Source organism: Neodiprion pinetum, chromosome 3 (assembly GCF_021155775.2).
Source record: "Neodiprion pinetum isolate iyNeoPine1 chromosome 3, iyNeoPine1.2, whole genome shotgun sequence".
NCBI lineage: Eukaryota > Metazoa > Arthropoda > Insecta > Hymenoptera > Diprionidae > Neodiprion > Neodiprion pinetum.
Genome location: NC_060234.1, coordinates 21,992,003 through 22,008,439, shown reverse-complemented (window position 1 = coordinate 22,008,439; position 16,437 = coordinate 21,992,003). Strand labels below are relative to the sequence as shown.

At 40.0% G+C, this 16,437-nt stretch overlaps 1 protein-coding gene across 1 annotated transcript; it reads right to left on the bottom strand.

The window, feature by feature from the left end:
* Positions 1-749: 749 nt before the first annotated feature.
* Positions 750-13,556, bottom strand: Six4. Its single transcript, XM_046615433.1, has 4 exons — positions 12,050-13,556; positions 10,591-11,052; positions 2,631-2,956; positions 750-1,597 (listed from the first exon to the last, which is right to left on the bottom strand). Exons 1-4 carry the CDS (start codon positions 12,472-12,474, stop codon positions 1,425-1,427), a joined length of 1,386 nt encoding a protein of 461 aa, XP_046471389.1. The 5' UTR covers positions 12,475-13,556; the 3' UTR covers positions 750-1,424.
* Positions 13,557-16,437: the final 2,881 nt, after the last annotated feature.

The following is a 16,437-nucleotide window of genomic DNA, read 5'->3' as shown; positions in this document are numbered from 1 at the left end:
GTACGTATCAACGTGCAAATCGCGCAAACTGACACGAGTGTATAAATATTTTGTTTTCATCCTTGTGCCAATTTCTATAATCCAAATGCATGTTTTCGATCAGTATCGTACAGTTTTTTTAAAATTATAATTTCTGTAATCCGTTGAAGAGAAAAATCATCAAGCTCGATGTCTCTACGTTTATGCATCTGAAATTTGAAAGGGAAAAACTTTGAAGAATAAATGGTGCAAGTAGCTGATATTTATTAACTAAAACCATTTCAGTTTTTTTTTGTTTTTTCTTCCTCCTTATTTCTGTTACATGCTTGTTTTCATATATTATATACAATACATACACAACCGTAAGATCATAATATTTTCTTCTTATGTACACTTACAGCGAAAACATGAAAAAAAAAAAAAAAAAAGAGCAACAGAGAAAAAACCCGTAGAGGTTCCCTTTCCTTTTACCCGCACTGAACGCTATCGTTCCATGCTGATAATTAAGTACTCGTTAAAAACACTATATCAATTATCACTTAGCGTAGATTTTTTAATTCATCGTCCCGTTTCCCCTTTATTTCAACATCTAACTAATCTTTTTCTGAATTAAATTAAACCAGAGAAAGGCTTGCGCTGAATTTTTGTTTCACACTGGGATATACACGTATAAATATATGTGTAGCATTTTTTCTTTATACTTTGTTTATTTAATTTTTATATATGTATATATAATATATATATATATAGTACTGTAGTACGCATGGCTATAAAACTTAATTTCCTATTTCTTTGCCGTATTGTATCATAATCTCCTTACCTATAAGAAGATTTTCAAGTAACCCCTTGCGATTTTTCCTAGACCCCTTGACGCGGCAACCAAAAATGGTATATACATTCCCTCATTTCCCGTTCTCGATTTATACTTTTATTTCCCTTGCACCATTTGCAAAAGGTCCGCAACACGACACACTGCATGGAAAGGCAGCTGCCATTCGCATACGCTGGCTTAAGAGGAGCTGCAACACGGACGGATGTAATGGATTCTCGAAACCTGTTTCCCGAGGCCCTCCCATTCTCTCCAGTTGGGCAACGCGCGTTCTTTGGTCCTCATTGGTCCTTCGGACTCCTTTCTTTACGTGATCAGGTAACACGCACCGCGTCACCTCCAGAGAACCGAATGTAGGAAATGTGCGCGTGTGTGTATTTATAAGAACCAGCGGCCATGCTTGTCACTCACGCGAAAGCCAAACGTGCCGGTTTCTTCCTCCGTTCTCGTCCGTGACGCGCAATGACAATTTTCACACCTCCGATTAGTCTTTGGATTCAATGGTAAATGCAACACCCGCAAGTCAAGCAAAGGCTTGGATTCTTGCGAGAACGTCTTCGTCCGTCGTTTGATCATCTTCCCCGTTTTCCTGATCATGGTCCTGCTCCTCCATGGGTCACATGGAGTGCTGGGGCGGTGGTAACATGATCTCGTAACCGGTCGGCATCGACTGCTGATGGTGATGGGGTCCGGCCATCATCTGGTGGTGGTGGGACTGCTGGTGGTAGTACTGATGATGCATGCTCGAGTGGCTCGAATAGTACACCGAGCTCTGCTCCAAATCCTTGCCTGGAACCAGAAAAGTCACACTAAAATCGGAGAAATTTCATTCTGCTACAGTCACTGGCCAAAAAAAAAATCAAAAATTTTCCGCAATATCATTTATGACAGCATACCAACTACGTGTAACAGGTGTTCGTTGACAGACTGAGAAAAGCTCAATTTGTTAATGTCAGGTATTAAAAATAAATCTAGTACAATGATCATCGTTACAATAATGGTTTAAAGTGTTTCGAGTTGTAAGAAAATACGATACTATTAACTATTTAGTGTCACTCGGTTATAAATACTACATTTTTTGCTTATAGCAACATTAAATCTGATTGTTTACTTTATTAGATTTGTTGAACTTAATAAACCTTTAACATCAATTTATTGATGCGCCGACTTTAAACCATCACAGTTACAAAACTCATTTTCATTTTGTACTATACCTATTTTTCAGTTGTAATAAAATACGAAAATAGTTCCAAACTGCACAGCAACCACGCCAACAATTTTCCCTTGGTGCAGCTCCATTTGTGCATTGCATAACTATACTACAATACAATATAAATTTCTTAAATGTGATCAATCTATTTTCGGGTATCTGGTAAGCGAAGAAAATGAACCCAAAAGAAATAGAATCTGATAAAAAACAATCATTTCGAACGCACTGACAGTAAAAACTTTCCTCAAATTGTTAATATCTCAGTTTGTATCTTTGAAATTTACTCCGGTTCATTTCTACTTCGTAGTCGAGTTGACTGTTGTTAAATTCGTGTTCAATATCATTGGTGAAAAAGACATTGCTATAAATTTAAAAAAAAATTTATTCTCATTTCTTGACTCATGATTTAGGCAGACCGGACCAATTATTCTTGGCACAATAATTAAAGTACCCACCTAAATTCACAGTGCTGGAAAATCTACTAGCTACAGAAAAAATCAGTGGCACGTATAAATTACAACTGGAAAAGTGTAGGTATTCTCTCGTTATTATTAAATTCCTGCTAATGTGCAATCCATACTCGTTGTCGGAGAATGAACAAATCCAACTTACTCGTGTCGTAAAGACTGCGGCCGTAGCAGAGAGACTTGACGTCGTTTATGGGACTCAGGCCGCCGTTGTGGACCGAGGAAGGCGTGACTGGGGCCGCGTACCCGTGATGATGAGGCCCCATAGGACTCATGCCCATCGGACTACACGGGTTCAGGGTCGCCGGTGACATGCCCATTGTAGAGAGCGGCGACATCGCAAGACTCGGACTTCCCGAGTCCAGGGGCTGAAGTGCCTGGTGATTTCCTCCGCCACTCGAAGATACCGATCCGTTCACCGATTGAACTCCGTTTGACGGGGCGCTCTGGCAGTTCAGCGGCAACATGTCACTGTAATCAAAGGTTCTGTGTATATTTCTTACGCATGAAGTACTGGTGAATTTTTTAACGAGATTTTTTTGGTCCTGCGGAAGGAAGGTTTCGCACATTCCCAAAACTTATTCATTAATTTCCGTTGATATTGAGATGAAGGTTATTAATATTCCTCGAAATATCAAAATTCGAAGCATTATTTCGAGATGATTAATATAAACCCACCTTGACCGATAAAGAAACTACAGATTTATTATCTTTCTAATTATTCTAGGATTTAGATACGAAACTAAATTTTTTTACTCTTACGACAAATAATTAGTAATATTGATGAAGTTTCAAGATCTCTATGAAACATTATCCAGTTTATTTTATAGATTATAGTTTAGTCTCGGGCTATAACTTTTTAGGGAGAAAGTCTGTATAACGTGAAATGATAAAATTTTGGTAAATCTTGATCCGATCCTCGTATAATATTCCTCGTAAAAAACACTATTTTTTTTAAAATATTTTCTGTTCCTAATGTAGAAGTTTTATTTTCCATAAATTACTACCGACCCTGAACGCATTGAAATCAAATCACCAAATAATTTCGAATCTCAAAGAGGTTCATCACCCTCGAAATGCGTTTTCCTTACACTCAGTCGGTTCAAAAATATATTCAACCTAAACACGTTAGAAGATGTCTCGAATGAAGGAATCAGTCAACTTAATTGATGGGCTATACAGTGGAAAAAAAAATTGGTAACTAAATAATACTGATAAAATCCGATAAATAAATTCACACTGAGTACAGTGAATATAATTAAACGGTTGCAAAAATTTGAAAACCACATTAGGGAACTTGTGTTGAAGTTATGAAACTTTCAGAATACTGTGTGTATTATTCCGGGGAAAGAGCTTCCCCGCCTGCTACATCATGAGTTTCAAAATCGATTTACTAGCAAACCAAGTTCTTAAAATTAATAAAACAATTCAACATCAGCATGTTCTTATTAAAAGAAGTCAATCACAGTTCTTCTTTTTTTTAGGAGGGAGGGGAGGGAAAACTTTGTCATCATCTTTAGGCATTTTTTGGTGAACCACCGCTACAGCAGCCAAGGTGTACGAAAACAATATTAACGGTTTCATTAACAAAAGTTCAGCCAATTTGTCGAATCAACGAGTTTAGCTACAGGTTGAAGATGTTTTAACGATCAGAAACGAGCTACTCTGCATCTTTTCTTCATTGTATATAAGGGTTTTTCAAAAGACAATACTTTGCGATTTTCCACCAATGCACCCCATAAAAAGTTTGTTTATGTCAAAAAATGAGCCATCCACGTCACGTGGAAGATCGTAAATTACTGTTTTCTCAAACACCCTATTGTACGTACAAACGTGTAATTTCAGGGCTTGCGTAAATTATTGAACACAAATTACACTATCTTAATTTCCTAGCTGTGTGTCAAAGTTCAAAGATATTCGAGGGGCATGCAATGACAGAGGACAGTGAAGGAGCGTGCAAGCCACGTGTCCGAATAGCAAGTGTCCCAGTTTTGTTTTCGTTTAAAATCTAATAATCAACCACGAGCAAGTACAGAGGGGTGCTTGACTGGCGCAGCGTGCGAGTATTTCCTCTCCTCTCCTCTCCTCTGCTCTCTTTTCGCCTCCAGCCGCCCAGCATGCAACGGAGAGCCGGAGAGCCGTTGAACAGTAGGTCCGTAGTTTTTAATGTTTGTCCCACATGTTGAAGTCACGTCCAAGAAGCCTTCTCGGAATCTGCGATCGTATGAAGTTGGTCCCGTCGTCCGTCGACCGTCGACCGTTGGTCATTTATCGCATTGTTCTTAGCGCCTAACTTCAGGAGCTCCTTTCGCCCTCCCAAGATCCTCTCTTTCTCTGGTGTTTAAAACAAGATTGCGAGCGAGCGCGTGAATAATGCGTGACATGAGGTGGGTCCAGTGCCCGTTTCAAAATCTTCCTCTCTCACTCTCGCCCCCGCACGCCGCAAACTTTCCTGCGGTAGAAATCCCGTTTGACCTTGTCTGAAATCCTCCGGAAAGACGAAAAAGAAAAAAAATAAAATAAAAAAACAAACAGAAAGAAAAATAGGCCAAAAGTCGACACGGGATCAAAAACCACGTCTTTTTTTGTCGACGGCTCGTATTTGTGTAGCATTCGCACGGGAAAGTCCTCTTTCATAGACATCCGAAATGGTTGACATTCAACGAAACGCGTCATGTTTTTTTCAATTATTTCAGGGATCGCTTGTCTGTTGCAGATTTTGGCAGAGTACCTCTCTCAAAAACTGTTTAAGCTCGAGAATCTAAAAAAAAAAAATTCTCTCGAAAGTGGATTTATATGTGAAAGGTAAAAGAGTTGATTACGGAACGGTTTTCATTATGTAATATAGAAAACACAATATTATCGAGCAATTCCTCGTCGAATTTCGTTTTTCAAAAGACGATGAATAAAATGACCCGAAAGTGAAAGTAGAAATTGAATCTGTCTTACCAGTGTTTCGCAAAAATTAAATTATTCACGTTGCAGATCCTAAAACCGAATGAGCTGCTTCATTGTTGAGCGAAACACGGCAGTAATTAAGATTCGAAAAATTCTTGGTTTGATTAAGCACGTCAAAATGTATTTCGGATGCCGTAGAGAAGACGCTTTCGCCGAGAGAGCGGCGGCTCGAAATGCAATTAGTGAAATTTGCAGACATAGGTATAGCGGTGAAAGAGAAGCCATGGTATATAAATGGCGCGAAACTAGAGCCGATGTAACTGAATCCAGGCCGTACCATAAAACGGTAATGGGGCGTAACGCTGCGGCCACTGAAGATTCCCATGTGTACGTAGGTATGATCACTGTGTTACCCATGTCCGTTAAGTATATATATAAATACGTAATATATACATATATGCCTCCACGAGCCCTGCGTGTAATCTAAAAATTTCTTGTGAGACCGGATTCGGCGCGGGATGAAGTTCGACAGGTGAGATGGAAGTGAAAATTTCATTCGCTCAAGAATGTCATAAATTTAATAACTACAAATGAAATTGTAAATCCAAGAAACTTGAATGCAGAAGATTGCAAGAATCAGTCACGACAACTGGAACCATTGGAAATCACATGCTGCAAACGTTGAAAAAATCACGCTACGCGCATCGATAATCGTGAAGATCGCAAGTGTTGCGTCAAATCTCAAATGGGTTCAATTTCATAATAACCCATTGACCTCCAACTTTTCGCCTACTGTCGTTGATGTCCAGTCGATAGATGTCCAATGCCCTCCCAGCGTTCTCATCGATTTTCAGTGATTTGGTGTGATTTCCTGTGACTCCATCTAATCCAAAGATCACTGAAGATCGTTTGGAGCGCTCAGAAATAATCGGAGCTCAATTCAGAACCACTTGGTATACTGGAAATCAATGACAATCACATGACAAGATAGCAATCAGTAGAAATAACTCGTAATGAACGTTAATCAATTTCAACGATACATTTGATTTCCGCGCAAATAGCCCGCTGGAAAATTCAATACTGACCGCTCAACCGGGATCCAATTTTTTCACGGCTCGGGATCTCTGACTAGGCTCGCAGGTCGTTGCGGGGATTTCGAATCATTCCCTGCTGCTCCCCGTGTAGCCATGACCGCGGACTCTCGTAGCCATAACAACGCCAGGCAACGGTGCCGTACACAGATACATAGCGAGAGAGAGAGAAAGAGAGAGAGAGACAGAGAGAGAGAGAGAGACAGAGAGAGAGAGAGAGATGCGATGTGCATGTAGCCCGAACTCGGCCCTGAATAACGCGTTTGATGATGTCTGTAGCCACCATGCAGGTTGAATGTGAGCACTCTGTTTGTACGTGCCGAAATCCGGTGTGGGTGAATAATAATTAACGGAGAGGAGCGACGGGGGCAGGAGCGGATATAGATTACGATTAGTCTGATTAACCAGAAGTATTCCTGATAGGGGAAGGTGTTGCGCATTTCTTAGCCGTGACCCTGCAGCACACACTCGACACGTAATGTCGAATTCCTCATTGGCAACCTTAATGAAATTTAATTACGTGTATTTTGGGGGGGGGGGGATTTTTTTCTTTAAACCATAGTCAATTTTTTTAAGACTCTAATACTTGTTTGCATTTGCGACGCGAATATACTACAGCCGTTGTGGCGATAGGTACATACCCTTTCTACTCGACCGATTTCATGATGAACATCAGCACAGGAAGATCGAAATACATGAAGAATTTTTAGGTATTATCGAAGGAGGAATATTACCGCGAAACGATTCTTGTCGCCATTTTTATCGTCGTAAAATAACACTTGGTAACTTGTAATGAGGGTGGAAAAGGAATCGTATACCGTCAAAATTTTATATCCAGTAGAAAAACGGCGGCCATGATGATTTTTTGCCAGCGTTTCAATTTGTGCGTCAAGTATTTTGCAAGCATTTTTTTTTCAATGTCACCATACCGAAACTTGCTTATTTGAATACGACACATTCGATCCCCAGGAATCAATTGTGCACCATGAATTTACTCCAGATACGAATCCGTCAAAAACACGAATACGTAATTCTTCTATCAAATCCACCGTAAGTAAAACCTCTTTTTCAGACAAGCCAAAGTATGAAAATATCATTGAAGAAGAATTTCACACGCTTATGAAATGCCTTTATATCTCAAAACTTGATTTGGTTTTACATACTGAAATTAAATATTTTTTACGGAAACCTAAAGTTTTTAAAAATGTGATTAAAATCTGTGTATCAGCCTGGGATCGCATCTCTTGCGAAAACGCAACGCTGCATATGCGTCCGAGGATAGATCCGAAATGGTCTCAAAGTTCGCGGCGGGCATTTCTAATACGGACGTACAAATACACCGAAAGGGAGTCAGCCTCGTAGAAAATGATTTAGTACGGTGTCCGTCGAGGTCCTGAAAAGGTCCTGCGAGGGATATCCCGTACTCGTGACACATGTAGAAACACTTGTTGCACGCGCTGAAAAGTCGGACCCCCCGTGGATACACGTGTCCCGCACGTACGCTTTACGCATGGTATTCCATACCAGGAGCAGTGCAATAACTACCGACTACAAAGAAGAAAATGAAGATAAAAGCCTCAGAGTTTTGAGAATAACAGGTATTGTCGTTACCAAACAACAAAACTGGTCACAATATCGATTATCATTCATTGTCCTGGGTAAAAGCTGACACACCCAATATATGTACAACGTTGGCAAACCAATAACGAAGGTCTGGCAAGTACTTGACCAAAATTGTCGTTCAAGAATGAGGGTCAAGTGTATATGTTACAATGTATTACACGCTATTTGTCACCGAGTGTCCTTTGGAATGGCAAATTAAAGACAGAAGTGCAAAGAGGACCAAAAAGTCTGTTGAGAAGGCGACTAATAATTATCTCGACTTGATACATGCGTTTTAATTGGTTCTTAATTACTCCAGTCCTAAACCGATTCACACATGACTGCTATTGATACCGTAACATTTCAAGGGACGTAAACAGCCAGCGTGTAACTTCTGTGAAACTTTTGTGAAACTCTGTGTATTTATTAATTTCACCTTTAATCTATTCAATTGTAGTCAATTTGTTATTGAAACCTTACTTTGAGCAAGTTTTCTATAGAAGTTTTTGATGTCTGATACACTTTGCTGCTTAAAAAATGGTGCTTGCACAGATGAAAGCACTTTTTCTATCATTTACGAATTTGGTCATAACTGGGTCAAACGATAGTCAAAAAGTGAAACGATATATCGAAATTTTGATTTTCTACGGACAATAAGTTGGCATGGGATGAATATGAGGATGAATGGGACCTACGGTGGCCTGAATCAAAAGTTAGAAACAGAGAAAATACAATTAAAAAATCATTAGCAATGTTACTTGCGCTAATTATAGTGAAAATGAATAAAATAATAATATCCCCACTGTACAATAACTGAACTGAAGCAAATCTGACAAGGCGAGTAGGGCGGTTTGATGTCGCGAACTGCGTTGTTCTTGCACGTGGTGAAAGGTAAGGACCCCCGATTTAACGTGTTTTTTTGATTTTCAATCTCATGGGCCTTGGTTGCTGAGATATCGCGAATTGAAAATTTGGATTTTCGAATGGGTTTCGACTAGCGCTTAGAGTATGTAGAGTAGGGCGATGGAGAAAAAGGTCTTTGTTTAGAATTCGCTCTTCTCAGAAATTCTTGCACTTTTTCACTAAAAAATACCTTACGGAATAGGCCTGGATTGATAATTTTTTTCCCTACTTCCTCAACAACGTTGAAATTTTGAAAAAAAGATATTTTTGGGAATTTCAAAATTGAGATATTCTTAAGTCTTTCGGTGGCTATGTTTTGTACGACGTAACAAAAGTGCCTGTAAAACTTAAGATGTGTGTAATTCTTTTTACTACCCAAAATATATGTTGATATTCGTAAAAACAAATTTTTTCAACTTTTAAATATTGAAATACTACTCTCTTCTTCTAATAATAATTTGATGAGATAATATTTAATATTGGCTTACATTCCTCCGGTTCCGTGTGAGTGTTCACTGTATAGCAACAAGAGAAATAAAGAGCAATGAAATGTATCAACATTTGAAAGTTAGAAAAATTAGTTTTCACGAATTTCAACATAAATTTTTCAGTACTAAAAAAATTGCACGCATCTCAGAGTTTACGAAAAATCTGGTTTCGTCGAACAAAACATAATCACCGATGGATTTAAGGATATCTCAAATTTTAAATTCCCTAAAATAGCCTTTTTCCAAATTTCTAAGCCGTTGAGGCAGTAGGAAAAAATTATTTTCATCCCAGCCCTTTCGGGTAGGCTATTTTTCAGTGAAAAAGTGCAAGAATTTCGGAGAAGCGCGATATCTAAAAAAAGGGTTTTCTCTAAACCTAGCCCTCCTCTACATACTTTAAGCGCGAGCCCAAAACCACCCCAAAATCCAAAAATTTAAAATCGCGATATCTTAAGCGGGGGTCTTTACCTTTCACCACGTGCAAGGACAACCCGATTCGCAACGTCAAGCCTCCCTACTCTCCTTCTGAGTAAATTCGAATAACACAAGCTAAGACATCAAGAATTTGAAACACAATTTTACGATTAGAATGTTCAAAATGATTAAATTCGAGTGCTTTGGTATGCTTAAAGGGGTTTTGGACTTGTTTTGTTCACCACAATGATCGGCACAGATAAACTGACAAAGTTTTCCAAACAGTTACGTCCAGAGTAGATAAGAATAAATTAGTGCAAATATAGTACAACAGACTTATATTATATTCCAACTGTATAACTATCTTGTATTACATTAGACTTCTTGAATGTTTTACGGCAATTCGTTGAAAATGAGTTGAAAAATATAAGAATTGGATCAGAAACACCAGAGTTCGAAATTGTCCGAAACCTTTTCTCAAACTGTGAATATTTTATAATTCGCTTGTATTACTCGAATTTCCTTCAAACCAATTCCATCACTCAGAAAAGATGTGTCGTTCCATTCGTATTCACCGTCATTGGCGCCAATAACAGTACCAGATATTATTTAAAGCCAGTTTTTCCACTTTTCCCGACTCTTTCAATTCGGACGGATGATCCGGCGGTAAAAAGCCCTAATTGTAATGACCATAATTTGTGAAACTCACGTTCTAGCCTGCGGCGTGCGATCCCTCTGTCGACGATTTTTGAACCAATTGGAGACCTGAGTGAGAGTGAGTCCGGTTTTTTTTGCGAGGTTCTTCTTCTCGTCGGGCGTCGGATAGCGGTTTCTGAGGTAACAGGCCTTCAGGGCGTTCCTCGAGCGCTCCTTGAAGCAGTAGACGGTCTCCTCGCCGTCCCAGATCGTCTTTGGCAAAGGGTACTTTTTCCTGAGCCGATACTTGTCGACTGCGCCTAGAGGGCGTCCCCGGATCTTCTCGGCCTCGCGGTAATGCGCCTTGAACCACATCTGCTGGAGCTCAGGATGCCGTCGTGGCGAGAAGGGATGCCCTTCCAGGATCGAGTAGAGCTCGTGGTATGCGCCTCTGTGAAACGCAACCGCTGCTCGAGCCATCAGCACGCTTTCACCACCTCGGAGAAGCTCCCCAGGTGGTAGAGACCACAGAAACCTTTTGAAGAAGAGGATTTCTTTTAGATGGAAAACACCTGGTTTCAACCAACGCGATAAATTACGATAAAAGAAAACACACGATAGATACATTGCATGAAACGTGAGATACTTCTTCAACGATCGGCTCCAGTATTCAAGATGAAAATTTTGAAACTCCGCCCAATGGAATTGATCGACGAAATATCGATGTTTAAATTATTTGTTTATTGAAACATTAACCAATTTGGAAAGTTTCTTTTTTGAAGAATCTAAACGTCGTTTTATTCCTTCAAGATTTTGGCACAGCCAGATTGTTGTTCAATGAATATTCTTTCCGTGAATCATAGTATTTTCACAATAGTTGACAAACAGATCATTTTATCATTCAAGACGTGGAAAATACGTACCGGTCGTTGCGTTTCTGAAATGAAGCCAAAGAAACTTGAACAAATCTCAAAAAATTCTTAAAGAAAAACAATTTGTGTACACAACCGTGGTGTTTCCTATAATGCTTGCCTACGTATCATTATTATAAACATGAGGAGTGCAGGATCTAGGAAGAATCTGCGAACTTGTTCAATCTAACTTACAATGAATCCAGTGCGGATTACTTCCCTAAACGTTGTAAATAGCAATAAGCAACGTCACTGCAGAGACGTGATGAATTTTGAAAAACCATAACCAGTTACACGCGTATAGATTACGGACTGGACTCGAAGTATCATCGAAAGACCGTGAGGAACCGTTTTCAAAAGCAGCGCAGTTTTTTTCCTGCGAATCTGAGTAGCGAAACGTTGTTTTCACATGAAACACTGAATGAACAACCGAATTCGCAAAGGTGAAAATTTTCAAGCGACGGATCGCGCTCGTGACAAAGCGAAGCTACGGTTTGAAACGACGACAGTCCAAGCCTTTCACCCAAATTCTGAAGCGAAAGGGACGTCGAAGTGGCCTTAATAATTTCATAGTGAATTTTAAAATCGGAACCCCCGTTCCAAAAATGAAGAGAGACTAACCTTGTCAGGCTATCGATGTCGTGGCTCTGCGAGAGGGCTTCGCACATGCAAGATATCTGTTCTGGACTAAAATTGTTCGCGTTACTAGGAACGGCGAGTCCAGTAGCGGATCCGTTTACGTTACTGGAAGCACCGCAGGACATTAATTCCTGGGGATACTGGGGACTGCCATTCGTCGGCGTCATTGTCTGCGGATGAGGATGGGGATGGTGATGAAGGGGCAATCCGGTCATCGCCGATGACCCGTTGTAGGATGAACTCCCAACCGAGGATCCGACGACACCGCGGTGCAAAGAGCCCATCTGGTTGTTGCATTCGCTGCTGGGCGAGGACAAGTGATCCGAGCTATCAGACATCCTGGCTACTCGCTCCTGGAATTTCGCTCCCTTTTTCACTGAGCACCACTCACCCAGCCCAACAACCATTCGCCGGGTTTCACGGGACTCCCTTCACCCCAACATCGTGTTTTTTCACGCGCAAATTCAAATTTGTTGAATCTTTGTTTATTCTTATAATTTCGGGCGAGGAGAGAGCCCGACTTCTTTGTCGAGGAATCCTATTTTCTGTTCGAATCCAAGGACCAAAATTGATTTTACTAAATACACTGACACGCACACTTGACTTTTGTTGATTGGTTCGTCACAGTTTCCGTAGTAATCGACGCTTTATTTCCTTCTTTCTTTATCACCGCGCCGCAATGCACTTACCGTTTAAATATTAGGAGAATTAGGGGAACTCTGCAGAAAACTGTAATTATAGTTTGACAATCGGCGCATCGGTGATCGAATCTTGTTCAATGTGCGCAACGGAGCAACTGATTCATTCGACATGTGAAAAATTGCTATTCTGAGAAAACGCATTTATCGCACCACCAACAAAACCACAGGTTACATTACCGCTAACAAGTCTCTGTTCGGTTGTGATCTTCTCCTGCACGATGTTCCCCGTCATTTTCTTGATACTCTCGCACATTCGTTATATTCATATCTCCACTTATCTATTAACAAAAATAAAAATCCGAATCATTCTCGAACGTTTTTGTCAATTCCTTCAGCCGGCCACTGTAACTAACACAACGCGATTACAGAACTGCCGGATTCCCTCCGAAACTCGCGATCCACGCTCGAAGTGTTCGATCTGTTCGATACAAAAGTTTACGCGCATTAAAAATATTCCACCGCCACAACACGGTATTGCGTATTTGGTTTTTAGTTACACCGCAGGTGATGTACTGTCGTAAGCACAAAGTGCACACACTATTGGCTCCCATCCATCCGTCAACGTTTGGTTAGTAGCCGTTTTATCGGCGTTCATAGTGAATTATCCTCCTCCTCACAAGAGTTATCGATAAAACCGACAAAGTTTAAATCACCGATTTATCGCCAATCCATGCCAACGGTTTATTATGCATGAGAGGCATTTGTCCGGAGATTTGCGGAGGGCTTATAGGGCATCGAAGCGCACTGAGCCGAGTGACCCGAGTCACCAAGTTAGTAACTGAACACTACGAACCCAACGAAACGCCGCCGTCGCGTCGTAATGCAATGTAGGTATTAGAGAGAAGCGCGTAGGCACCAGTTTCTCTCTCCCTCTTCTCTCGTTCTCCCTCTTTCTTTTTCTCACCGGTCTCCGTCTCTCCACTCTCTCATTTTTTTCTACCTCTCTTGTTCCCTCCCCCCTCCCTGCCACCGGATCACTCTCTCTCTCTCTCTCTCTCTCTCTTTTTCTCGCCTTTTTTTTTTCTCGCCGTTTATTTGGCTCACCCGGCAGGCCGCCGTTCCCATTGGTCGCGAGGCGGGATTTCCGCTTTTCTCATTGGCTGACGAACGGGGGCGGCCAACCCCTTGTCCAAACCACCCTCCACGGTCTGGAGGACTAGCAGCGTTGATACCTCCACTCTGGCGAGAAATATCCATCTATGCCCGCCGACATCAAATTCTCACCTGTCCGCCTTCCTCGATTTCCTAACAATTACGAAATTTCGTTACGTATTTTCTTATTTTTTCTTTTCATTTTATGTTTTCACATTCTCATTTAATTGTAATTTCTTTATTGTACCTGTGCTCTAATTTAATTCGATGTTTTATCGATAATGCGTCACCTTCTCACTCCACGGATTTTTGGAAGTAGGTCCAGTGAAGACAACGGAATTATCGTCACGTTTCAGCCCAAGGCGAGGGTACTCCCAATAAAATTTAGTTGCAAAATGCAACCTTGACTTATCGTATTGACCGAAAATTGAAGAACAAAAAGAGGGAAAAAGTTATAGAGGAACTGCATCGTGCTAAAAACACCGCGATTCGAATCTACCACAGCTAATTTACACGTTAAACTCAAGACAATCTTTTTTTTCCGTCATTCTCCAAACCTCCCAACAAGAAAGATGTTGACACAGAGAAACCAGGAGATGGGGGAGAACGATTATCGACCAATCAGGAATAGATCGATAACTTTACTCAATCATTATTAATGATTTATAGAAGTCGCCGAGTCTCTCATCATCTTGTCTTAAATTGACGGATTTTGAATGGCTAACTTTTTTACACGTTCCCAAGACTAACCTTTTCCGGTATTTCGACTATTGTTTCAAGATTTTGACCTCGGTATGATTAAATAAATAATCGGTATTAATCATATATTGCCTCAAGGCATTGTACCGATCATCACTTGCAAAGATATTATTTTTGTGTTACTTCATTCGAACCTGTAAATGTCTACAAGTTTGGCCGATATGCACCTAACCACTCACGGTTAGAAAAAAAATTTCCAGCAAGTCAACTAATATACTTTTGGGTTGGTTTAACCATTTTTTAATGTATTACTCACTGAAAGAAAAAGTACAAATTACAAATTGTATGTTGATGTGACAATTTAAATGTTAAAATTACAAAAATTTGTTTCATATTTACTAACAAACAACATAAATGTAAAGTGAATATTGCAATCCAGAGAAGGAATCCAGTGAATAGCATTCGAATATCGATCTATTGGTGAGCTGTCTTTTTCAAAATCGAATAGGTTTCCGAGCTCGCATGCGTTTTTACCGACAAACCGTACCCCGTATTTTTTTAACATTGTATGTAATGACTCAAAATGACCAACTACGTAAGGGATCGAGTTGAACTTTTTGGATTCCAAGTTGAGATCTTCTACCTCATTGTATTATTGTTATCCTCAAGAAACCTAATTTTACCAACGCTGGAGTTGATGTGTTTCCTCAGAAACCACGGCGAATATTCACTCAAACGTAGTGTATCAACAATGAGCGCTAAATTTTTCACCCGAAATTCAGGATTGGCAAGTTTAATCCCTGGATTAACTAAATTAGACATGGGGTGATGAGAATGAAAGTTCAAATACCTTCGAGACCAAGTGTTTTTATGGGACCAATCCATTTTAATCCTAGACTGCACGTTCATGATCGACACATCCAAAAAGATGATCTTGTTTTCTAAATCTTCTTCCAACGTAAATTATAGCCTAAGGTAGCAACTGTTGAACATGCTCAGCATTTCGTCTACTTTGTTGAAGGAAATCTGTAACATCTATATAGTATCTATAATGAAAGAAAAATTTAAACCCCAAACGACGAATACAATGACACGCAAGATTATCCATGGCCAGGTCTGACAGGATCAGAGACAAAGGTGAACCTATCGGTGAACCAAATCTTTGCGTATAAGTGGCGTTATTGAACTTATATCTGGCTGCATCGAAGCAAATATTAACCGCAGTAATAAACTCCGTTAATGGGAAAGAAATATTTCTTTCCAAATCTGACCGACGGTTTTTCAAGGCTTTAATAATGGCCAAACTTTTGGGTACGTTAGTGAACAAGGCGACCACGTTCAATGAAATCAAAATTTAACGGTCCGGAAGGCGAAAGCTTCTAACAGCCTCCACAAGAGCCAAGATGTGCTTGCAAAATCAAAACAATGTCGAGCAAATCGATAAATAATCTCCGGAATCGTAAATGAAACGAAATTAATTCAAACCATCAGTCAAGTAATGAACAGTAAGAACTGTACTATCATAAAGATATTGAAAATCTAATATATATATATATATATATTGCATGTTTTATGATTAAATAACAATCCTGCAACCAGGATCTGATTTTTCTGTTGAAGATACTAGTAATTATAATTATTTTTAATGTTTTAATGTTTTATTCCTGTTATTGTAGATCCTCAAACGCATCTGTAACAATTGGGAAGCGCCCTGGCGGCAAAATTTTCTGAAAGTGGTAAAAACATGTGCGACAGGCGCTACAGGTTCTTGAACGATGCTATTGACGAAATGCTGTAGCTCTCGCTTTATACCTGGATGACAAGCTGTGCAGCAGGCAAAAACATATCGCTGCAGTGACTGGTGACTGCATGTAGCTA